The 27,376-nt window shown below is 31.5% G+C and overlaps 2 protein-coding genes across 3 annotated transcripts in view; one reads left to right on the forward strand and one right to left on the reverse strand.

Annotated features, from left to right (window-relative positions):
• Positions 1-3,504: 3,504 nt before the first annotated feature.
• Positions 3,505-24,645, forward strand: LOC148604938 (uncharacterized). Its single transcript, XM_088551087.1, has 32 exons — positions 3,505-3,560; positions 4,152-4,390; positions 4,953-5,115; positions 5,461-5,601; positions 5,963-6,141; positions 6,671-6,818; positions 7,176-7,366; positions 7,773-7,926; positions 8,653-8,855; positions 9,110-9,260; positions 9,568-9,740; positions 10,105-10,246; positions 10,799-10,924; positions 11,262-11,356; positions 12,044-12,241; positions 12,539-12,607; positions 12,846-13,002; positions 14,784-14,915; positions 15,667-15,754; positions 16,176-16,284; positions 16,841-16,899; positions 17,142-17,268; positions 17,779-17,888; positions 19,229-19,328; positions 19,901-20,051; positions 20,329-20,395; positions 20,667-20,730; positions 21,250-21,338; positions 21,659-21,788; positions 22,086-22,127; positions 22,549-22,668; positions 23,189-24,645. Exons 1-32 carry the CDS (start codon positions 3,521-3,523, stop codon positions 23,669-23,671), a joined length of 4,440 nt encoding a protein of 1,479 aa, XP_088407213.1. The 5' UTR covers positions 3,505-3,520; the 3' UTR covers positions 23,672-24,645.
• The window catches only part of LOC148604939 (uncharacterized), a 75,007-nt gene continuing 72,257 nt past the window's right edge, over positions 24,627-27,376 (reverse strand). For both annotated transcript variants that reach the window (XM_088551085.1, XM_088551086.1), the window contains one exon: positions 24,627-27,073. In XM_088551085.1, coding sequence (XP_088407211.1) covers positions 27,048-27,073 — 26 coding nt within the window. In that variant the 3' untranslated portion in view covers positions 24,627-27,047. The remainder of the gene's footprint in view (positions 27,074-27,376) is intronic.

Below are 27,376 nucleotides of genomic sequence, written 5' to 3' on the forward strand. Positions count from 1 at the left end.
AACTCTTTTTTAGCAAAGGGATATTCAAACCCTTTGAAAAAAACCTTAAACACTGAAATGACAGAGAAATATTTTTATCTTCACTTCAGTACCTTGTACTTCTTTCCGCTTAATTTTTGCTTTAGTTTGTAAAATAGTTTCGTTTTGTCTGTTTTGTATGTCTATTTTTTTTTTTTGCCTAGGCGTTAACCCTGGTCTATGTTTTTATTTGATTACCCTTCGTATCAAGGTCCCTCTAAATTCCCCTTGAAAAAATAAGAAAGGCATCTGTTGAAGTACGATGTTATGTTTGTCACCGTGTGTTTTTTTTCTGATTGTTGTTTTCATGACGTTTAAATTTCTGATATTACTAACCTTCAAACGGTTCATGAACAGAGAAAAGTCTCAATGAAAACAATAGAAAGGTAGATTAAATGACTTTAAAATTCATAATAAATTGATTAAGAAATTATCATTAAGTTAATAAAGCTCTTTGATAACATTTTTTTTTAATAATAATTAGAGAAGGAGTTTTGTTCGTATTTTAGGTAACAATAAAGCGACTCAGAGATGTGTCATTCACCCATTTACATTTACATCAAATCACTTAAAGACAGCCATTTGTGTGTTCTATTGTGTTGTTGTGTTACTTTTTATTTTTTATTTTTTATCACTTGAATAATTATCATCGTTACCGTTGATTTTATTACCTCGTTGCCGGCGTCTTCATAGCTTACTTAAAGGTGTGTTTCCACTTATTGGACACCATTTGGTGATCACTGAAAGTGTTTACTATTTTGTATCTATGTTATACACATGTTCATTTGTTATGTTATACCATATCCGATTTTTGTCTAGTGTTTCAAACGGGGATAAAAACATGGTTTATGTGTAATACAACATATCTCATTTAAAGGAAAACAACTACAGAATTCTGAATTTAAAGTGATCTTAGAATGGTATATAATATTTGGAAGATTAATTTTAACTAAGTGACTAAGAAAAGTATAACGTAATCTGCCGTTGCCATTAAACTTCACAACAAGCACATGAAAACTTTGAAATTCCTCATAATACTTAAACTTCAAATGATTGACAGTACCCGGGAGAAATATGATTTAATCCAATGCTGTTAGTGCTCGTCTTGACAATTTGGCAATGTATTTTGCCGACATCAAAGTAAATATGGGGAAGACTAATTAGACGTCCAGGTTTCTCAAATACAAAGCCTGTCACATAATAAACCTATTTAGTACTAGTAATATTTAACTTTCATTTGAATATAATTGTTTTTTCGTTGTTATCTGGCCATTTAGAGCTTTCCTTTCAAGTGCAGTCATGTGAAGATACGATACTAGTAATCTCAACATAAAATGTCTTTGTTTTCTTTTGTTAAACCTTTATTTTATTTAAATCTTCGGTTGATCTCTTGACTGATATTTAAACACCCATTAATTTTCCGCACTGTATGTTCTGTCAACCGAATGTAAAGTTATAAGTGGCACTCTCATCACCTCAAACAACCGTATCTAGCTTGAGCAGGATGTTGGCACTAATTTACATACTTTAAGCTGTTAGTGTACACATTATTAGTAGTATTTCAAAGGGGGGAAAGGCCATAATTGCACAGGTCTTTTGAAATAAAAATGAAAAATTGATCGTATCATCCATTATAAAATGGTTTATAAATTGTTTTTTAAGAACAAATCAAAACACTGTAAACAATTTTTATTGCAAATACATGTAATGAATGCATTAAATAGAAATGTTGTAATTTGCTTCTGATTTCGCCTCAAAGTTTGGCATATCCATATGAAATCCATACACTGCCAATAGGAAAGATGATTCATACTGTAGAGAAAACCACTAAATGAACGATGCTTGAGTAAGTCTACATATTCTCTATTTCCACGTGATGATAGTTCTCTCTGTATTCAAGAATAAAGTTTTAAATTCCTCGTCGCCACAAACGCATCTCTTTATAAATCCACGTCATTATCATAAGAAAGCAAATGAAATATGCCTTATAACGATGCAAACATGTTTATAATATATCTTTGTACTACAAGTGTTAATGCACATCTCAATTAAGGGAAAATAGACAAACTATTCAAACGTTTGATTAATTGTATTGTTTTGTTTTTTTATTCTTTTAATTCAAAGACAATATAGTTGTCTACAAAATGCTGTTCTGAATACAGAAAAGATATCATCACTTAGAAATAAGGCATATGTAAACCTGAAAAAGCATTGATTGTCCGGTGGTTAGCTATATACCAAGAGACAAGTTTTCCTTTGGCAGAGTCTGAATTTTGTATGCATTGGTAATTAAGTGAGGTAACATTGAGATCTGCATTTATAAAGGTAATTATAACCTATTAACGTCTTTTAAGGGCAGAGACTGGTTTACATTTGATGAACATAGTAGAAAATACTTGTTTTCTTTGAAGTAACTCCTAAATTAGTCATGTTATAAGACAAGATACACATAATTTGGCAGACAAGCTAAAATAATGAAACAGTTTACAGAATTCCCCGTCTACACAAACACATTCGTTTTTGCATTCACGTCATTGTGTCATAGGAAAACAAATAAGATGTTCCTTTTAACGATACAAACAATCCTATTTGCGTCTTTTGTCAATTTGATAAGTCACTTAAGTGTTCCCTCGAATGGTATTTTATACCCAGCTTGTTTCTGTGAAATAATTTACTTCTCGATTAAGATTAATTTCTTTGGCAAAATGAGACAATTTAGTAAAAATGTCAACGAGAGGACTGCCCCTCTATTTCGGGTTGTTAATGAGAACGTTCCTTTGACTTCAGGAAAAGCAACGATTAGGGAAATATTCGGTTGACTCCGACCATAAGAAAAAACGTAACGTTATCAGATAAACTTTTCAGATGTACACTTTCCCTGTTCAATGCAGTAAAGAAAAAGAACAATTCAAGATCATACAAACTGTTTTATAGATATACATATTGACACCAATCTTTCACTAATCCCTCTATTATTGGACCCCATAACAATTTAGCTTTTCGGCAAAAAAATGCCCATAAAAAATATAAAGGGGATGCTTATTTTTTTGATATTGCACTTTTAAGATTTTTATTTGTTTAGTTACTTAGATATATCTGCCGGTCCATATAACGGTATATGGATCGGTAGGAAACTACGTGGACCGCCTCACTTTCAAATTTAGAATGAGACGTCATAGTCTAAGAACTTGTGTATGTTTTTTCTTTGTTTTGCTCTTCTTCCACACAAATTTGAAAAAATCGCTACGATGCGTTCTATATATATATTTTTTTTGGCGACCAACCGGTTCAGATCTTGTCAAATGGCCCTTAGCATCATGGACTATTTGCTTATCCTTGTTAAAATTCATCTAGATTGCTCTTATTGGGGGTTCTCCTTGCGTTGTTTCTTTTTCAAGATTAACCCGGTAAAATTAAAAGATCATTGTTCAGTACTTTAAATTTTTGTTCATAATTCTTAAGGTACTTTTTTGTTTTACAGGATTGGTCCGCAGTACTTGAGATGCCAAAAATTAGTTTCGCAAGCATTTTGTTGTTCCTTAGTAAGAACACGTTATTTTGATTTGACAATTGCCAAGTGTTCACATTCCTGTTCATTTATCTGAGTAAACTTAAACAAAAATACTGCTATAAAACACAAAATAAGATATAGGAAGTTTCAACGAACCGACATCTTTCTTTAATTTGAATCGCAGCTGTTCGCTAAAAGAAAAAACGTATATATTCTGTTTTTGGTAATTTGATCTATAAATTAGATAGAAAAAAAAAAACACAAAAATATCACAATTCAAGTCGAAAAGATATAGTCATAAAATCTCTAAAGGTAATAACGAGCAACATACAGATATCAAATTAATCAAGATAACATTGTCATTGCATGTATTTTTGTAAGAATGCGCAAGAACACGAGTCACTCATTGTAGAGTTTAAGCGTATTAACGTCGATATTAATTCTAGAAAAATTAAATGTACAGTGATCTTTTTTTTATGTCTGTAGTAAGTTTAAAGACATAGACAATAACTTTTTTACTGCTTCAAAGTCGAAGGCAAACATTGTTAAGTAAAAATGGTTGATAATGCATTTTTATACCTTACTGTGAAAAAATAAAATATAAGCATAACTTCATTTATAGATACTCTTCCAACATCACGGGCGATTGACAATACTATCATCAGAGCAAAACCAACAACCCAGATACTGCATCTATCTAACCTTACTCATACTACACCAAACTATTACATTGTCGCCGATAAGACCACGAGTGCTATTCTTATCACAGTCAAAGAAGTTTTTATCGGGAATGGACATGGAGCTTTCAACTATAACTGCGAGCAAAACTACAAGGGAGGATTTCAAATTACCTATCTTATGGCAAGTAAAATATTTGAACATACATTTGACGATAATTGCTAACAATAACATCAATCTCTATGCACGAATTTAAGATGTAGATGATATGAATCATTCTGACACCTTCAAGAAACACACTAATCTGCTACTTTTCTTAGAATTGCTGGATTAGGCTTATAAATTCATTTTGTTTGTTATGAGTAATTCATATTTGGTTCTAATGTTGCTAACTATAGTTTACTTCGTGAAACACTTGTATAACATTCCGAAATTTATAATATTTATATGAGGTTGTAATTTTTTGTATTTCGTTCTTTTGTATGTTCATAGCGGCAGAAATGTGGTTACTTGCAATGTATGGGTACGTTGACCACTATTACAGCTATGTAAAACATTCGTGAATTGAAGAAAATGAAAAATAAATAAAGCAATAAAAACAAAGACACCTTATCATGATCCATAAACATTGTTAGCATTAACGTACTATTTAGTTAACTTGATTTATCATGTCACTTTTGCGATTGTATGATATATTTTTATTTGAATGTTTGAATGTCGAACTCGTGTATTATGTCATTTTCAGATAAGTGACACGGCCAATCCGACAGATGATTATTTAGTTGTTTGTGATAATGAAGTAAAGAACAAATGGAAACAAAAAAAATATTGCAGTTCAAACATAACGATACAATACCATCAAAAACAGAAAAACTACCTTGGCTACCACTCTACTATAGAGTACAGGGGTAAGATACACTTAATTGGTATGATTCAGTGGTAGGTTTATTTTAAGAAAGATTCAAAACAGATTATCGATTTCAACAAATTTTAGGATTTTTTAATTGGTCAATACTAAATGTTAACATTAACAATAAAACAGCTCATCAACATATTCTAGAAATACAAAAGAATGCTTTCAGTTGGCTTCTTTCAAATACAAGGCAACCTCAGATAACCTTTATTTAATTTTAGGTTAATAACCTCCAGTACAATTGTGTGCGCTGTTGTTTGAAAATTTTTTTATTGTATATGACATGTCTCAGCCTATTTTACTTAACTACAATGAGGCATCTAATTTTGTTTTGTTTTAGAAATTCCCAATGCATGTCATGTTAATTCATGTAATAAATCGGACGATTGTGAACAGATCGACATACACTCAACTCATTATGGAATGAAGTATAAATGCAGATGTATACTTGACTGTAAAGAAAAAATTTGCAAAAACCATGGTAAGTTTAGAACTGTGCCAGAATTCGTTTGTGCTTTATGAAACATTTATTTTTTTTCCTTTGAGGTGACAGGCGGCGATGTGGTATACGATCCAGATACTATAATATGACATTTTACTTGTATCAGCTAAACTGCATTGTATTGATTCGATAATATATTAATTAGTTATTGGATGTTTAAAACGAAATTAATATTCTAAAAACATTATCATTTTAACTCAGAAAAAATGCTAATAGCAAAGGAGAGAAGTTTAAGTAAACGTGTATAAGACATTGCCGTTAAATATAATTAGTCATGCAATCATAAAACAAGAGTCTTCTAAGGAGTACAATTTTTTTCATTTTTTTTTTTTTTTCATAGATAAACTCGATTATTCCCACCCCGCTACAGATAACAAGTCAGTGGTACCTGTTCAATCATTAGACAAACCGACAAGACGAATTTGGAACATAACGGCCGAAAGAGATAATGTTATTATTCTTGACATAACTTTAGATCACAATAAGAAATCTTCAAACTTATCGCAGTATGTCATCCAGGTAAATATGTTCCTACTGTTGACCTTGCGTGTGTACAGTGAAAGAAAGCATTCTTATTAATGCTTTTGATATATTTAAGTCAGATTAAACCCCGTCATTATGCTATAAACGTTTTATGTCAAAACTAGATTGGTAAGGAACTATATAATAGATATTAGAAATAATAGTTATATATAATATGCCGGAAATAATAACCCTTAAAAACGAAATTGCAGATTTTGTACTTTTCCCCAATAGCTGACAGATTATGATAATATGCTAGATCATCACTTTTTCCCTATAACAGACAGATTATATTCCATCTGTACTGAATTTTGTCACTCTGACCATTCTCAACATATCCAAAATATAAATATATGATCTATCGATCCACCGAACTACTGCAAGATTCTTTGATAAAAAATAACTTTTAAAATTAGTCCCTGTTCATCTTTTAATAATTTTTTTTAGTTTTGTATACAAGAATTATATTTAATATCGACATAAATAAATGCATAATTAATGTCCAATTGCACTGTATTTCGTACAGATATTTGAATCGGATCATAAACATGCCGTTTATGTCGTTGATAACACAGCATTGATAAAGGGAGTAAAATGGATATCACATAGTACCAAAGTAACAATTGTATGTGATCACCCCGCTGGAGAGAGTATCCTTTTGCTTGGATTCATGAGTGAGTAGAATATAAGTACACTAACGTCTTTCATTTTGCATAGGCTTCCATTTCAAAATTAATAATAGGGATGATTTTCGCAGTATAAGCACTATCCTTTATATTACACATTTTACATTTAATAGAAACAGTGGTTTTTAGGCAGATACATGTGGTACTTTGACGCCATGTTGTCCACCTGATAAGGTTGAATAGAACTATAATGTTGAGCAGATTTCAAATGTCATGATATAAATAAGAAAATACCTATATGCTCATGCTTCCTATGTTTTGTTCTCAAATATGTTGTAAACGTTAAAATATACAAATCTAAATTCGCAACGAGCTTTTTAAGGTGTTTTTAATTTGTGATTGTAGAGGAAAAATTGAAATCGTTTCATTACATACATGCTTCTCCGGACGTTTACACACTGGGTGTAGGACAGATTTCACACAATATCAACACTACGACAGTTTGGTATATCACGTCTGACAAAGATCATTTTCTCAACATCGGCATGTCCTTAAAGACACCGGTTACAGCTGCTGTCGAAAACTCTATAATTCAGGTGCAGATATTACTCCTCTGTTGTCATTGTTATAATACTTCAAAACGAAGATAAAATATGTTAACAACTTTCACTTTGTGAGCAAAATTGCGATATAAACTAAATGCAAAAAAACTTTCAAAGTTGCTAGCATTCGAATTGTCTGATTTATTGATTTAGATGAAACTATCGTATTTTGGGATGTTATTTCAGATACATTTTTTTATGTTTAAAGTTTTACGAAGCATATATCCTTTCCCATAGTTGCTAAGGTACTTCAATTATCATTTTTGTACAATTAAGTACTCTTTAAGTGTCATTAAAGAAGTTGCGACCAAAACGTTTTTCATTAAAACTTTTATTGCCCATTATACTGAAACATTTCATACTAATATTAATGGATTACATATTTCACTTATGTTTTTAGGTTTTCAGTAGTTTAGATGAATTGACCGGTACCACTGTGCATGTGAAAGAACTTGTTGGGGGATCAATAACAAAGCAAATTCCTGGAAAATCTGTTAGAATAGAATGTTATCCATCTATTATATGCAAAACATACATTAATATTCAGGTGCAAAGTATGTATCATATATATATATATTTATTTACATGTAAAACTATAAGCTTGATTTAAACGTGTCAAAATGTGTTAGTAGACTTTTAATTTGTCGGCACCTTTAACATTTACTGGTTTTTAACCAAATAAAACTGAAAGACAAGCTTAAGGAAATAGTCCAAAGGTATAAAAAGAAGGAAAGCAAATGTAACAAATTGCAATATCAAGGCAAAGACTGGAAACCACTATGGTCCTGACCTGGAACAGGTATTTCTGGAAACCTTCTCTTGTTCAATGTATTGCCATGATGTAAATTTATTCATAATTAGCAATTATCCATTGTTTTGTACTACAACTGCTTAAATTGCATAAGGTTATCTTATATGAAATTTATTTATACACATAGCGAACTGTGCTTTCCTAGATGTATCACAAACTGTAGAATCAAATACATTTGTTGGGCCTAAGTTGTGTTTTACTGCGATATTAAACATTAGTTAATCAAAAATAAATTTATATTATGAAGTAATTTACGAACTATGTTAAGTTGGTACTTTATTATTTATTTTTAGTGGAGTCTGAGTTCCTCATTTACTTTTGTTTATTTGTATGTATTATTTTAGTTACTTTATGTTCTCTGTTGTGTTTATATGTTTTCCTTGTCAGGTCTTTGTCCCTGGATTACATATTTTGATTTCCGCTATAACCTTGGTTCCCTTGATTACTCTATCATACTCTACTGTTTCAGAACAGCCACTTAGATACTATCAGTATCTTGTAGCAACAGACGAAATCAAGCATTTGGAGGTGAATGACACCCTTACTGAAATTGATACGACTAATATATGGGAAATATCAACAGACCAAAAGCATTACCTAACATTCTTCATTTCACTTAAGAAACCCTTTTTAAATAGGGTCAAGCGGAGGTCACAGAATGCATATGTTAAGGTATATGTTACTGTACTTTTTTTCTTAATTTGAAAAGATACACTCTTATTTATGTATGTAAAATAAAGTTATTTAGAATTATATTTTATTTTGAATTAACACATTGAAATATATTTTCAGACAGTCCCTTAAATATCGTAAAATAATAAAATACCGACACATTAAAATAGAAGGAATATTAAGAGACACCAAATTCCACGTATATGGCTAAAATGTGAAAACGAGTGTTTTTCATTTACTTATTAATGTTTTAGTTCCATAGTCCAATGAAACGAACAGATGCAATAGTAACAATCGGAGACTTAAGTACAGGAGCAATTAAAAGATCATTTCCCTGCTCCAATGTTTCAGTAGAATGTTTTCCCTCAAAGTTGTGTAAAGAGTACATTAACATCCAGTTCAAAGGTTAGACAATTAAGTATTTTATTTAAACTTTTAAAGCGAGTTAAATTTAAAGAAAAGAGAAAAGTCAAAGGTAGACGTGACCAAAGCGATATTCAAAACAAAACAAAAAAAAAACTGTACAGAAAGAGGAGAAAAAAAGATTGAATCTTGTGTTTTGTTGTATTTTTTAAGAAAAAAAAAGTTTAAAACAAAATAATTATATGGTCATAATCAATCATTTTTTTTTTATCTAAAACAACAAAACATACAAGCAAAGCACAATAAAAAAAAGTACAATTTTATCAATTATTAACCAAATCAATTTCAGAGCTCCTAAGTTCTGCCAATATCAGTGCTGGGAAAAAGTCCGAAACATTCCAATTCAAACCAGACCACACAATTGCTGAAAACATCGTTAGTATTACCACGGATAAGAACGCTATTGAGGTCAACTTAACTTTAGCAAACACTGATGGACTAAATAATTCAGGATATCTTGAGGTAATGCAGAAATGGAATTTCTAATGTACGAGTTAGAAAATTTAGGTTTTAGACTCTTTAGTATTAATGATTATCTATATATTAAGCATTCAGATGTTGTTTAAGATATAAAAAAGATGCAATCTGATTATGATTTTTTTTCTGTTATGTAAGACATCTAGATAAAACAAAATATTTTTGTTATCTTTTATCAGATATAATCTTACTCGTTGTATTTTAGCAGAGATATTGATATTTAGAAATATATTTTAGTTGATATTCTATGATCATGAAAAATGTTGATAAGTCAAATGCCAAATGCTGCTAAGATTGTTTTCTTCTTATTTTAACAAAGCTTTCAAACAAGATATGATTTGTCTTATAGATAGATGACCACCACGGAAAGATTTTTAAGTTTACTAAAGAAGATATAGTAAATGGCAAATATTTACTATTTTTTGAATCAAACATTACTATAATCTGTCATTACGCACCTTTCTGTCAGAACTTGGTTATAGAAAGGAGAGGTGAGATAAACCAAAATTGAAATGCAAACAAAAAACAAATAATAAAAAAAACTAATTATAAATCAAGAGTTTTTGAAAATCAAAACAGTTTGTTGTACAAGACAGTGAAATTACAAATAGCTATAGCAAAATGTTTAAGTAGCTCACAGTTAAGGCTGTCTCTGTCTCAACCGTTTCGACAATTGTGTTGATGCAATAGTAAATTGTCACTATCGCAAACAAGGCATTTTGGTTATGTTCAAATCGATCACACAAATTCTTCATCTTCAACGAACCCAGACGAAGATTAGCTGTTTATATATCAAGTACAAATAATTACTTCTGAATTTAAGTTAATTTAGTAAATTCTGTTGCAATTAAACAAAATAGCATAGCGTAGCATTTGACTGTACAAAGTAGGGGGCCATATAAACAGTCAGTATAATGTATGCACACAAATGAAACTCTATCAAAAACAATGATCTTAGTTTCTTTTAATCTATTATGCATCAATGTGTCTGTATTGAAGCATGATAGAACTAAAGAAACTGAGGTCATGACCGTACTTTTCAGGAATCTTCCTGGAGGAGTACTGCACGGAGCAAACCCTTGATGCGCCGTTTTCTCACCATGCATTTAGGTGGCCCGATACCCCAGTTGCATCAACTGCATTTGTCAATTGTCCAGCTGGTTTCAATGGTAAGTGAAAAAATAGTGTTTAATTACATGAATATGTTGGATTTATATTGCGAGATAATGTATTTTTAACATTAACTACGTCCCAGTCTTAAACTGTTCCATGATTTGTCATGCATTTATATTTTATCAAATAAATGTGTGAAACATATAGATTCAGGTTTTTTTAAGAAGTATGTATTTCTTAAACATATTATGAAAAGCTAAGACGACAAATGATTAAAAAATACTCCTGAATATGAAAATAAGTGATTACGGATTTATTTTTGAGCTTTCAATAAATGTCTGTTTCGATTAATTTGTTTCATTTTTACCCTTTCACACTATTTTACCACTTTAGGTAAAGTAAGTCGGGATTGTAACAAAAATGTTGAATGGGAAAGACCAGATTACAGACAGTGTGTCAGTCGGGAAATTTTAAGAATTTGCAATGAAGTAAGTAAAAGTACGTTTGAATAAGACTTTGGAAGTCATAATTTCAAAAGTATTTTTAAATGTTCAATATGTTTTTGTATTGTCAAGAAATGATAACTTTTTTTGTAAATATACATTGCAAATGTAGTCTGAAAAAACATCGTTTGTTCTGTGGGTTTTCTACAGCATGAATCACCTTAACAATGGCATTGTCTGAATTTTATATGGAACACAGCACATGACTTTTTTTAACCTGTAAGTTTGTTTTTGATAATGCAATTCAAAAGCATTGGAAATGGTATGTTTCAGGGTTATAATGTTACTAGCTCCATTACGGTGCAATTTGAATGTTTGACATAGAATTAATAATAATTTTTCAACTCGGCGGGTGTTTCTAGAAAAGCAGAGGACGCTTACCCTACCGGTGCAACTGGTCCATGCCCCCAGTTTTTAGTGGAGTCCGAGTTGCTCATTTACTTTTGTTACTTTGTATGTATGATTTTAATTACTTTATGTTCTTTGTTGTGTATGTCTGTTTTCCATGGCTGGTTGTTGTCCCTGGATTACATTCTTTTGATTACCGCTATAACCTTGGTTCCCTTGATTAATCTTTCAAATCATGGCATTTTATTACTTAGGAAGGTTTAATTTTCTTTTTTGGATATTACATATTACTTGACCCTTAACCTAGTGAATTATAAATTACAGACAGAGAGCATATCACAAAACAATATTGTGGATCCAGAACACTTCAACAATTTAACTTCTAGACTGAAGAACGCTACCGCTTTTGGTCGTTGTCTGTACCCTGGAGATCTTACCACTGTTGCAAGAACTGTCAGGAATTTGGCAGATATTGTAAAAAATACTTCATCCGAGCACAGTGCGTTATCATCTATTGCCAAGGTAACAAGCAACTTATAATCTAGCATCAATATTGAAATAAGTGTTACAATAATAAAAAAAATGTTATAATGAAGCTGTTTCATTTAAAAGGTTAAGTATACATTCTGCAAACTTAAATATCAAGCTACCATACCAACGAATGCATACATCAACGGTTTTGAATATAATAAAAAGCAGACCAGAGACGTAACTAGATCTCATCAAAACTCAAATTTGAAAATAAGGTACAAATATCAACAGGTTTTAATATACCATGCTTGTTATTACTTAAAAAGGTAATGTATTCTTGATTTTCAGGGTTATGGAGAGGCAGTGAACAATATCGTAGATCTTGGTTTGGCTAATGTTTGGACATACACATCAAAGGTATTTTTATGTTCATATCTTATTTGAATACCTGTATAGATCAGCTAAATAAGAAATAAGATATTTTTCCTACTTGAACTTTTTCACCTGCAAACGAATGTCATCTTTTCAAAAGGTTACAAATACAATTTGATTTCCAGATAAATGTTATATATGAAGATAAAATATGTAAGATCATAAAGGTCAACCTTGCTATGGTTATTAAAGTCAAACTTATAGATATCAATACTCTGCTTAGACTTTTGTGAAGTCCAACATGTTGGTGATATTGGAAAGTGTAGAACGACTCTCTGAAAACGTAGCAAAAAAGAAAGTAGATTCGATGCAAAGACTCAAGAGAGAGATTACAAAATACACACAAAAAGATACAATACACATGGAAGCAAGAAATTTGGGTTTGTAATTTGATACGTTAGAATATTAGGCTGTTGGCATTAATTGTCCTTGGATGTTTTGCTCATGTTGTCGATAGTTCGTAAGCATACGATTGAATAACCGTTCATTACTCTATTAAAAAATATAAATAAAATAGGTATTCTAACAATATAGAATAAAATTTTGATTTAATTTAAAGTTAATTACACATTTTAATACTTATGAGCAACTCGGCGGCAGTTTCTAGAAAAGCACTCTACCAGTGCACCTGGTCCATGCACCCAGTTTTTAGTGGAGTCTGAGTTGCTCATTTGCTTTTGTTACTTTGTGTGCATGATTTTAGTTACTTTATGTTCTTTGTTGTATATGTCAGTTTTCCATGTCTGGTCTTTGTCCCTGGATTACATTTTTTTGACTACCGCTATAACCTTGGTTCCCTTGATTACTCTTTAAGCACATAGAAAATAACCATATATCCCGAAATAGCTGAATACAAAGAAGAAAACTATTTGTGTCATGTTTTAAATCAAAATAGTGTTTGTCGTATTGCGCAATTTAACACTGCATAAAAAAACTATGTACGTTCTTGTGTTCTAGTAATGAAAAGCCCTTTAGTTTTGTTTATAGCTCACCTGGCCAAAGGCCATTTGATCTATTGCCATCACTTGGCGTCCGTCGTCGTCGTCGTCCGTCGTCGTCGTCGTTCGTCGTCATCGTTAACAATTGTACAAAACTTTCTCCTCTGAAACTACTTGACTGATTAGAACCAAACTTTGTATTAATGTTCCTTGGTATATTCTGCATAGAACTGATGTGGGGATTTTTGATTTGTTGAAAAACATGGCCACCGTTACTAAAAATAGAACACAGTAATTTTTCACATATATCTCCAAAACCGTTAAGTTTATCTAAATTCTGACATAAGGGTAAAAGTGTTAAGCATGATGAGATTTATCTCTGATCAAGTTTTGGTTTTAATCTGTTCAGCCATGTTGGAGTTATTGCCCTTTTTTCAACGATTTTTGCTATTTTCAATGTCATTTCTTGCAAAAACCTTCTCCTCTGACACTACTTGACCATCGTATGAATGTTTCTTTGGGTATCCTGCATAGAAATGATGTTGGGATTTTTGATTCGTCGAAAACATGGCCGAATATATCTCAAAACCGTTATGTTTAGCCAAACTCTTTCAATTCCTGCAATGATCCTTATTATAATACCTTCAATGGTCTTCAGGGATCAAAGTTGTCAGGCGTCTCATTGAAAGAGTTATTGCCCTTGAAAGATGTTTTTTTTCAGCCAATAATCTACAATAGGTAGAAAGAAACTTTCAATTGCTGAAATGATCCTTATGATAAGTCTTACCAAAGTCTTCTTGAATCAAAATTGTTGGACATCTCCTTTTTAAATTTATTACCATTGAAAGACAAACTTTAACCAGGTGAGCAATTCAGGCTCCTGGGAGCCTCTTATTTTAAATTGGGGCAAATGCATGAAAATAAATATATGTTGATGTTATAGATCTATTTTAAAGGTATAATATTTCCTGATCGAATGACTATATGAGGAAGTTCTAGCAGTAGGTGCACATTTGTGTGCGTGTGTGTGTTTTTTTTTAATTTTTGGCAAATGCATACAAACATTAATTAATGTGCTAAATCAATTTCAGAGTACGGTATAACATTTCATAAACGGCTGGGTACGCGAAGAATTTTAGTAGTGAATGTACCGTTGTTTTGCTTTTTAATTGTTTTTTGTCAAATGAATATAGAAATAAATCAATCTGTTGAATCAATTACAGAGTTCGATATAACATTCCATGAACGGTTAGCTATATGTGAAGACTCTACAGTTCTATCGTTTGATAATGACAAATCAAGTCAGGTTACGTTGTCGTCTTCTGTCTTCAAAGCAGCCGTAATATATTCACCAGGTATGTTTTAATCAGGAAATAGGACAAAACGTAGAACAAATAGGTCCCTATATGGGCTATCGATTGACAATATTGAAATTTTAAAATTTGCCGCAATTCTAAAATGGTCGCCGGACCAAATTGAAAAAAAGTTAAAAGAAAATCATGTACAAAGTGATTTTAAAAATCTTTTTACGAGCAACTCGGTGGGTGTGTCTAGAAAAGCAAAGGATGCTTACCCTACCGGTGTAACTGGTCCATGCTCCCAGTTTTTAGTGGAGTCCAAGTTGTTCATTTGCTTTTGTTACTTTTTATGTATGATTTTAGTTACTCTATCTTCCCTGTTGTGTGTGTCTGTCTTCAATGTCTGGTTTTTGTCCCTGGATTTCATTCTCTCTTGATTACCGCTATAACCTTGGTTCCCTTGGTTATTCTTTTAAATTGTTGTATGAAAATTTGCGAGATGTGGAACATCAAGTTATACTTCTTGTTACAACTACATCTTGTCTGTATTGAAACATTGTACTTCGTTCTTTTATTTTATTTGTTTTGCTTTACTTTCACTTATTTTTTATGGCAAGGTCCGTTTCTACTGGAACCATTGAATTCAAATTTGTTTACCGTTACAAGTATGTGCAGGTTGAACCAATGGAATGTCAAACTATTAAATCTCGTTTATAATGTATTGTATAGTTTCCGTTGTTAGTTCGCACATTCGAAACACGACATAACAATTAGCAGAAATATACATCAATAAAAGTACTAATTGCAGATCGTTTCATACAAGTCTATACAGCAAGATTTTCTACTATTCCTGCTTTGATTGATGACAGCACCATGGCAATAACGGGTTCCACAGGGTAACGTACCGAAACATAATTCTAATGTATACAATATACAAAATGCATAATGAATATTTTTTTTTTTTGGAATCTTATTTTTGATAAATGGTTAGGATAACAAAATAGACAAAAAAAAACGAAAACGGATACATAAACTAAGGAAAAAAACGAAATTGGCTTTATCTTACGCGTTGGTGGGTTAAAAGGAAAACAAAAGTTGTGGCCATCATAAAGGTGTATAGGCAGAACTTTCCTGGTGGTATCACTGATACTTACTTGCTATGAAAGTTGTATGGCATGATATGCATGGGAATCTAGCTTCTACTGTCAAGAGAATAAAAACCATCAAAATAGTTTATTTCTCATTTAATATATTGTAAATTATTTACATTTGCCCCAATTTAAAAAAAAATAGAACCAATTGTAAATTTCTTTTTAGATCACAACCATTCATTAACACAGATATTGTTTCAAGCAAAGTTCTTAATGTGCCTGAAACCGTTTTCCAACATTTAGAAAAACCAGCAATTATAATGTTTGAATTAAGAGTAAGTAGCAAAGCAAGAGTTTGTGCATAATAGTTGAGTATTTCTCTGTCTAAGAAAAGAATCCGGCAAAACGTGCATAAGGTATGGCACATGAAGGAAAAAACGCAAAGATTCAAGTACATTGTCCAGGTTTCGCGTACAGTTGCCTTATATAATCAGTAAAACAATGTTTACGTCACTGATGATTCAGAATAAATTTGAATAGCTTTTTTGGTATTTCTAGATGTATTTAGTATATTTTTGGCGCAAAAAATACAAATACAGACGATTGATGTGTCACCCATTGCCTGATAACTACACAGAATAGTACTTAAATATTTAGCATCTCGTTAGCATCAGTATTTTGGCAGCTTAATAACACATTACCCGGAAGGTTCCCTTCCGGATTATACTGTAATCGTTGCATTGGTCACATGAACGATGTTCTCTGTTATGAAAAAATTTTATCTTTTTAATTTTTAACTTTCAATTTTTGTCTCCTTTTGCAGAGAACATTGTCGTTGACTATTTGTGTATGTTTTATTGGTGTCATTTTGTTCTTCCAATTTTCTTTCAGAATATTTCTGAAATATCCGATTTGAAGGAAAAATGCGTCTTTCTTAATATGACTTCTGGGTAAGTAAGTAATATAGCTGGTATTAATGTATGAGGAAACAAAAACATTTTTCGACATTTGAATGTCATAAGAAGTATTTTTTTATGAATAGCTCAATAACAACAATAGAAGAATGCTAAAAATAGCAAAAACAATCCGTAAATTATTTGCTAAAAAGAAGAATGAAATTATGCCCTATTGTTTATTAACCCTGATCATTTGACCATTGCGGATAAGAGTAGGTGATTTATTTTTTTTTCAGTGAAAACAATACATGGTCCTCTATGGGATGCTCAGTCGATACTGAAATGTCAAATGAGACCCATGTAGCATGTAAATGTACACATCTTACAAACTTTGCGGTTCTGATGGATGTTTTTGACGTTCAGGTAATTAGTATATGAAGTTCATCTCCCGGTATTATCTAGCCTTAATATAGTACAGTAGAAAACAGCACGAAAAGAGTTGACTTACTCTACCGTACTCAAAATTTAAAGGGTTGCGCTAGCTTATTATTCTTTCTATGTGTGCTTATATGAGTTGATTTGTGTTACTTAAAGTGTTTCCTTGTTTAGCCTTTGTCACCTGTAGTTGTTCATCATTCTTAGCATGGTCTGTTTGCTTTTACTTGCCAACAACACAGAATATGATTCATATTAAAGTTAAAACTATCAATGTCTAAAGCATATGAAACTGTTTAGAATAGAATACTTTGTTAGATGTCATTCTATTGAGTTCAGACTTTAAAATAAAGACACAGTATACGATTGTACATGGACCTTGATATTGAACTGTTTCTTGTATTCCATGTCATGTTAAAATATCAAAACTTTCAGTATTAGTAAATGATTTGGAGACTGCAACATGAACGTTAACAATATGTCTATTTATGTTCACAGGATACGATTGATTATACAGACTACACCATACTGACGTACATATCATATATTGGAGGTGTCATGTCTGTATGCGCATGTGTAATCACCGTCATTGTGTTCCAGTATTTTAGGTATCGGTACTGTTAGCATTTTAATTTTCTTTTTGCAAAATATTAGTTGGGGAGGACAAAACAGCACGAAAAATGTACGAGCATGTTAATTTCAAATTAGAAAACAGTGGGCATCTAAGCACTTAGATTTATGATAAAAGAGACGACTTTAATTTTAATATAATAAATTTTCCTTACCTGTTCAGCAATCTCCCTTCATCTCCTGGACTTGGTGTTTATGCTTCACAATTGATTCGCTATGCTAGAGCAAGTACTAATTAACTCTAATTTTTCATAAATGCGTCTTAAAGGGTCTCCTACAAAATTCCTTTTTAGATATCAATCCTTAGTTGAAAAATACTCAGTTTCTTCTAAAACAATGAGTAATTATTGTTTTTTGTTTATAAAATGTTCCTTGTGCTGATGTGACCACTGTTTTACCACGTATGACAATAGCATGCAAATGCTTTTTAATCACCACCGGTATAGTCACGCCGCAATGGAGGAGAGGGGTTTAGCGCGGTGTTAAACCTAGATTTAGCCAACCATTTCGTCTGAGGTGCCTGTACCAAATCAGTACCAGCTGCTCCCGTGGTGTAATATTTATATTGCCAGATTTATTTTGGACTTGACTTGATTATGGATCAAATTAGTGTTCGGCAATTTTGTTGTTACCCTTACTCAAGTAATCCACAAGAAGTAAAAATGCGACAATTAATACATGTACAGTTTTTCCTTTTACATGTACAATTATTTAAGACTTATTTTATATTTTATTTTCTTTTACTGAATATTGTTATTCTAAAACTCATTGCAAATTTTGGATCGTCAATGGCATAAGAAAAGTTAACATCAGGAGCGTAGCTGCCTATACGCAAATACGCAGTTGCGTATTTTGGGAAAAATAACAAAAATAAAAATACACATTTTAAAGATGAAATAAAGGTTTTATGCAATGACAAATCCTTTTTAATACATAATGATACTCCAATATACACCATAAAGTAATTCGCGATATCAAAACCATCTATTCCGGAAATTTTGTAGTACTTTTCCGTGACCCCCCCCCCCCCCACCGCATGACCCCTCGCCGTAATTTTGCGTACAACTAAAACAGGCCTAGCTACGCCCCTGAACATACATGATGAATGTAACATCCTTCTTTAAACTGTTTTTAAACAAATAGCTGTGCTAGGGTCGAAGAAAATTTTTCAACCTGACAAAGATTCTTGTTTTGTTTAGTGATTTTACTTTCACTTTTTCAGACATTAAACTTGTTCTTTAGGCATACCTTTTCGCAATTTTTTCGATGGTATGTTTGGCGGCAATTACATCTAAAATAACACACCTCATCATTTCAGCTTGAGAAAGGAGAGAGTTTTGGTGCATCAACAGTTAGCTTTATCTATAGTATTTTCACAAGTTTTCTTTCTAGTCGGGATAGACAGAACAGAAAATCATGTAAGTAGTATGCAATATGTTTATATGTTGTTTTGATCAAAATCTTAAGCATGTAGACCTTGAGTAAAGGATATAATTCATGAAATCAGTGAAATGTTTACATCATATCAAATTTCACCAAAGCCTGTCAAGCTTTCATTTGAAACAGAGTGAAATCAGTCTAAGTTACTTTGATGCTTTCATGAGATTGATATAAAATGCTGAATACAAACGCTCCAATAACTTGTAAGAGTTGTGTCCTTTACCCGAGGTCTACCTCCTTAAACTCCTTATAGAAATTCTTCTACATGTCATGTATAATTCTCAAACTTTTCTGAATTGTATGTGTTTCATTTACTATATTACAATAACTTCATCAGATATTTACCGCAAATGCTGGTGTAAAATATAATACTAATTCATTCATCTTAGCAATTAACCGTCAGCAATACTTGATTTTTATTAATTTTCCCTAGGTTTCTATTTACAACCAAAATTGTAAGTTGTGGTTCATCACTTGTTATACTGAATCGACGCCTTTAGTGTTTGTTTTGTCAAATCATGACATTTTTATCACATTAATCATTCTCCAGTACGTGTGTACAGTTATGGCAGTCTTGATGCACTACTCTCTGATGGCTATGTTTTGTTGGATGCTGATAGAAGGGGTACATCTCTACATAATGTTGGTAAAGGTATTCCGAAGAGGAAGGACAATCAGAAAATATGTGGTCTTTGGTTGGGGTAATTTTCCTTAAGAATTAATCTTTATTACGCAAATGTATCTAACAAAAGAAAAGAATGTAACACTAGTATAAGACAAACAGCCTTAGAATAATAATAAAGATTAAACACTATCAACTACACTTATATCATATTATCAATGATGTATTGCACTACTGGTAAAGATATTGTACACTCTCAGACTATCAACTTTTCAAAGTAAAAGAATGGCATTTTTATTAAGTTTTTTTTTTAATTGTTATAATTTTTTTTTATAATTTTTAAAACAATGTTTTAGGGTTCCCATTGTTGGTTGTTGGAATTTCAGTAGGAGTTTTGCATGATGACTATGGTGGCGTAGATAAGTATGTTATCCCCTTAATGTATGATGCAAAAAATATAAACTAAATGTCATGCATATAATTGCAAAGGAAACAAAAATAAGACTTTTATTTGCTTGCACGCGGTTAAAGAAATGATAAAATCATAACACCAGGTCGAATATTTGTGCTTATACAGAACAAGAAACAAAAATACATGGTACGTTTTCTATAAGAAGTCTATAATTCGATAGCCATTATTGGTCCATACACAGTTAAAATGAAAAGTAACTATGTTCAATTGTTTGTTTTGCAGATGTTGGTTGTCCCATAACGTTTTGTTGTGGATATTTGTACCAGTTGTGTCACTAGTCATTGTGGTACGTACTAAACAGGATGTTGCAGTTAATAACGGCGTTTGCGGGATTCTCGATGAAGATTTGCGATGTTTATAATTTATTTTGTTGGCAAATTGAACTCATAACGCATCGTAAAAATGATCTTATTCAGTTAACAGGATAACTTTTAAAGATGCAGATTTGTCAGACAGGAACTTGTGCTTTACCATAACGTCCATTACGTGTATACCATGTCAAGTGTTAAAATTCTCCGATTCCCAAAGAGACATGTTTTGTTATCTAAGACTAGTATGCTATTTTAAACACTGAGCAACTTTGTTTTCATCAATGAAATATACGACTTCAAAACGCAAATATTTTTATCATATTCACCCTTGTGTTTCATTTTATTATACCCCCTTGCAAATGTGGGGGTATATAGTTTCACAAGGGGGCATCTCTTATCCGTAACTCCTGTAATATCATTTCAAGACATTCAATCATATTTTGAGTCAAACTTGCCTGTTAGGTTTAGTCTTATTTCAGTTGTTATTATTTCAGACGAACACCATTATACTTGTCATTGTATTACGAATTATGATGAAGTCCATGTTAAGTAGAGCTAATTCAGAAGAAAGGTCGGCCATCAAGTAAGTTTTTAATATCATATCCATGTGTTGAAAGAGTTATTGCACAATATGCTTAAATATATATGATGATAACAAACGTATCGAACTGTAAACTCTTAGCAATAGACAACAGAAATATTAAAAAGAAAAGACCAATGGCAATATTAATACAAAGTATTTGACTACGAGAAAAGTAAAGTAAATTACTACATATGAAAATATATAATAGCAAACCTTACAATATATAGGGAAGAAAATAAACAAAGAAGACAAAAACGTCTTTATGAAAAAAAAATCTGAAACTTCTACTTGAAGTAGTCTACCTTTTGTTACTATTTCAGAGCTGGTTTGAAGGCAGCAGCTATATTGTTACCACTCCTTGGCATCACATGGACATTAGGGTTTCTGAGTGTAAACAATCAAGAAGCCCTGGTGTTTACCTATTTGTTTACAATATGCAACTCGTTACAGGTAACACATCTTTTTTGTATGTCAATTATACTTTTTTGACAATTACTAATGTTTGTATCTTGTTTTGTGCTAATGGCTTAATGAATATCAAAAGGCGTTTCCATCTTTGCAGTACATCTGACATATGTGTAAGGGAATGCATAGTTGAGTTTTTGTTCTTTCATTTATCATACAAGTTTGTGTCAATCAAAAAGTGATGCATGTAAATCAAATGTTGACCCAAAAGAGAGATATGTGTGTTTTACATTGTATGAAATTAATTTGATAATCATTTTACTTTTTTTCATTTTTTGACAGGGAGTATTCTTCTTCGTCTTTCATTGTCTGCTAAATACTGACGTAAGTAGATCTTTAAAAGAAATGAATGGCATTGCAATCAAATTTGCAAAAGTGCCAAAATAATTTGCCAAAAACACGTATTGATTCTATGCTTTTATTTCCATTCGAGGTTAAGCATTTATTCCTCCGTACTCGTTCGAGTTTTTTTTTTCTATGACAGAAAGCCCATTACAGACAGGTGCATGCGACTGCGTATGTCAATTGCAAGACACAAAAAAAAGTACTGTGGTAAAGCTAAAAAAAGTCAATAAATAAATCGTCTTCATTGATTCACTGCACTGTAATATAACACACATTTGATACAAATTACTCATTATTTTCCACTCGTGAATAAACTCGTCGCGGAAATCCCAGATCTTCAATATAAAGACTCGTGTAAGAAAATGTTAGCCAGTATGATAATAGCTTCTTTCAATAACAGGTTAAGAATGCGTTTGAACGGAGGTCACAGAGACGTAGTATGATTAAGATACTGACAGAGTCTCTGCAACAAGACAGTCGGTCTAGAAAGACTTCGACACTAAACACAAGCAAGACTTCGGTAGGTTCTACAAACTTTGTACTCTCCCTTTTTTCGTTTTTGTCGGTTTCACATTTCTAAATTTATATTTAAAGTAATCATTGTGCACCCACTTCCAAAAGTGGGGATATAGAGATAGGGGTGTCCGTCCTTCCTTCCCTTACGCAGAGGGGTAAACATAATCTAATCCGTTATTCCGCCTACATCACTGAATGGAGTTTAATGAAGCTTTCATAAAATCTTTATTTACCTCCTATTTTAGATCTTGATCCAATATAAAGTTAGCGAGCCTTCACATTTTCTATTGTTTTGCATCTGTGTACACTTTCTATACAATTGTAGAATATGTACGAGATTAATGTGGTTAACTTCAGTGTTTTCATAATGATGTACATACGCCTATGACTTTTCTGTGCCTTTCCTTGATACTCGCACTTCACTCTTACAAATGCATCTCTCCTGCTTTGTTCCCTTTAACTCGGAATATTGTTGTATTACTTACGTGTTTTATAATTGTTGTGTATGTGTTAATTATTTGAAGATCAACACTATACTGACTGAAGATACATATCTTGCCAAAAAGAAATGGAACAAAATAACAAATAATGACTTCGACCGAATACACAGAGAAAAGGTGACCACAATGGCTGACCGGAACTACCACATCAGTTTGCAAAAGTCTTTCAGCGATGGAATACAGAAAAAATGGCAAAATATCACAAAAGATTTCACTTTCTACAATGGAAAGGATAATATCAATATCTTACATGGGAAGGGTAATACTGAAGAGGAATTGACGGATGGATATATCACTGATGTAGTATTGAAAGACGATGCTAAGGACAAGGATTTCAGGATTGAAGACTTGTATTCAAAGCCATTAAGAAAACGGAGTGTTTCTGAAGAGAACAAAGAGAACAATCGAGTGAGGTTTGATAGCAAAAATGATGAACCTAAGGAAACACGGGATAGTGAAGAACTAAAAGATGCGTTGGTTCAAGAACTGAAGCAGAGACTCGAATAAATGCGTACCTAAAAAACAAGCATTTTCTGTATTGTTCTCCATTTGTAATAGTACACGGTTGGAGAGGGGGAAAAGTTATTTGGACAAATATATGACAATGTCATATGGTTACTATCTAATTGGTGACTATTCGGTGTGATGAGGAATTCTACTTCGAATCACACCCTCTTGAACCTATTATTTTCTGTCATGATATTGTATTATTGTTCTACAGACATTAAGTAGGAGACTGATTTCTGATATTCGTAATGTATTTATTCCGAGTCCCATTTAATATTTTATTAAGTGTGGATCGTATTCTAATTTAACAACAAAGTAGTTACTAAGGAATGAAAATGATTTTGTACGAACTTAAAAATACGTCTTTAGTAAACAAAAAAAATATTCCTTCTGTTCACCTTCCATCCTAAAAATATTTCATGTATTGAACATTTCATTGATCAGTGTAATATTTCTTTTCTTATATTTTCCTTTTTATTTTTCATAGTTTTTGTATGTCAATTTATTTTTTAAAAAAATTCCTCGTCTATTTTTTTTTTAATTTCACAAATGATGTGCAATGCTTTGTCAGCAATCAAAGGAATAACTATTGCTGGCTTACTAAACTATGACTCTGAATTACATTATCTCCATTTTTACCGATTATTCTCTAATAAGTATGAAGTTCTTAGATAGGGCACCATTCTTCATATGTTTCAGGCAAATAATCTCGGTAACTGTGGCTAAGAGATAATGATCACACCCTTGGTTTATCAACCACAAAGCTCCTACCAAGTGCCATAAATCTTGAAAATTACTTATCCAAGATTATTCTTAACTGTGTGTGAAATCATTAAATTCCAACACTTTGATTGGAATTGCCACTGAAGTTAAGAATACTCCAAGATTGGAGTGTTCCAAGTTTTGTTGGGTCATGGCTCTGTGTTTAATCATAATTGTAAAAGAAACAATAAAGTACAAAATGTTTATGCATTTTATTATTTCATACATAAAATGTATCTTATATTTGCAAGTATTTACTGCTGCACTATGGTCCAGCAAGCCTCTGATTGTAAAATAGTAACATTTTTAATATTAATAAATAAGCCATATACACAATATGTTCATATACAACCAGAAAAAGTTCATTCATACAAATATATATATAGTTCTTCACAAATATATCATTTATAAACACAATGTTGATCATAAAATGATTTATAAACAACCTTTGTTCCTACATAGTGAAACAACCTACAATGGAAGATGACTTTCAATGGTCAATTAACTTAAACAATTGCATCATCATTATCACAAGAACAGTCATACCTGATGTGAAATGATATATGTATCATTAACATGTAAATTAATATTATTTAAATATTTTAATTAAACGAGGAAATGTGGGTAATGAAGTACACAGTTGTTTCTTATATTAAGGGATTTAGTACTCTTCTAAATTTAAACAGTGGTAGATAACAAGGAACTTGCAAGTGTCCACATTATATAGCATTTTGATCCTCTGGTAGGTAATTATAAATTGGTAGTCCATTCTATTCAGAAGAAAATCTTCCTTTTGAAATCTAAGAGCCTACTTACATTTTAAAAATAATTCTTATCAGTGCCCCAGGAACAAAGGGAAAATTAAGAGAGTGTAGACAGGCACTTCTAATTAATTACTAAAAATAACAAATAAACACATTGTCTTTAATGTCATGGGAAAATTGAATACTATAGTCGTATATCACAAAAAGCTTTATATTCTCACACACTTGGATATACTGTACTGTACATACACACATGTATATGCTCACACACTTGATATACTGTATTGTACATACACACATGTATATTCTCACACACTTGGATATACTGTACTGTACATACTCACATGAACAAAAGTATTTCTTGTTCACACTTATACTACCATCCTTCCAACAATTTTTTGCCTTTTTGCAAAGTTCATAGTCTTATGAAGAACAGAAAATTTCAGTATCAATGATCTGTATATGTTATTAGACACACATAAATTTGTTATTTTCTAATATTCAATCAAAATACAATTTATCATAGAAAAATACTTTAAGTCTTCCAACCGTGTTTATGGTCTGTTGATTCTGCAAGACAGACGATGCAAAAAAATGCAAAAAAAAATTAATAACAACTTCATGTATTATGAAAAAAAAATCTGGTGAGTTTAATGTGCATGTAGAAATAGAAAAAAAAATATGTTTAAAAAATGAGTAGTGACCCCATTCAGTAAAACTAGTAAAAAAGCATTTGCAGTATAAATTTTAAAAAAAATACCACATTTATATAAAAAAGAAAACATATTTTTTTTCAGATTTCTTGCCTATCAAATCAAAAACCTTTCTGGTAGGGATTTACAACATGGCAAGTTTAAAAATGATTCAAACAAGCATGTCAACCTTTTCATGATTATGGTGGGAATGTTGTCCTGCTTAGGTTAAAATGAATTATATTCACACTTTATCTTAATTGCAACTTCCCATTTATAAAACTATACAACTATTCACAGCTATGAAAGTTTATAATAAAGGCTTATATATATACAAATATTTCACAAAAAGAGACAATTCACAAAAATTCCTCAATGGCATCACAAACATATTTTCCTATATCATCAATTGTACTTTATAATCAATCTACGACTGTTTTTGTGCACATTAGAGTACAGCCATTTAATGATAAGCAATGGAAAATGGAAGCACAATATGTGTATTTGAATTAAGATGTGGCCTGCATGAAACAAAAGAGAAGAAAAAAACAAGAATATGCACCAGACCCAGGCATATACCATACTGGTATTCATACATTTCACTGACTGATACTTACAGTTATAAGGATTAAACATCTGATTATATCTTATTGTTGAGCTTTGATTTTCAAAATTATCTCCCCTTCAGTGTGTATTAGAAAATATCATTTGTTTTTTGCACATATTTGGGCTATGTGATCATTTACATTCCCATTTTAGCCATGGACTTGGCTTCCATTTTTGTAAAACAAATTGCAACTTAAGATACATATCATAACTGTAAACTGACAACAGTTGTAATTATTTGAATGGTTAATGAAATACAATGCTGGTATTGAAATATTTTTTTCAATTACATTTTAGGTAACGCTTTTAAACTTCTTAACTATGACTTGGTTCAAATACTATCTAAATTTGTCTCCACATATCATGACATTTGATGCTTAAATTAAATGTATATGTGTAAATATAACCATATTTTTTTTTTTAACATATTCATTTTTTTCATGAATTGTGACAAGATCACTAGCACAGGCTTTCTATTTTCTTCCATTCATGAGATGATCATTTTAGTACTTAAAATGCATACAGTCTTCATTGTTTATGGTCTTCAATAGGTCATACTTTGCTGAATTTTAAGCCAGCTGGAAAACAAAATCAAATTTAATCATACATGATATCAATACATAAGTAGGTTAATGATTTCTTGTATTTCATGAAGGTATTTGAGGATTAAGGGGCATCAGTCGAGGATTGGATGGAAACAAATTGAGTGCAATTCTAATAAGACAACCATTAACCTTCAAATACACAATAATTATATCCATCCTTATGCAACTGTCAAATATTTGTTAAAATTATAATTCAAAACCTTTAAAAAATAATTAACTGTGCACATGTAGAATACTTATGGCAGTCAATATTAGAATTGACATTTATGATTTTTA

The sequence above is a fragment of the Perna viridis genome, chromosome 10 (genome assembly GCF_037379345.1).
Source record: "Perna viridis isolate PV_CMFRI_1.1 ecotype Kerala chromosome 10, ASM3737934v1, whole genome shotgun sequence".
NCBI classification, from domain to species: domain Eukaryota; kingdom Metazoa; phylum Mollusca; class Bivalvia; order Mytilida; family Mytilidae; genus Perna; species Perna viridis.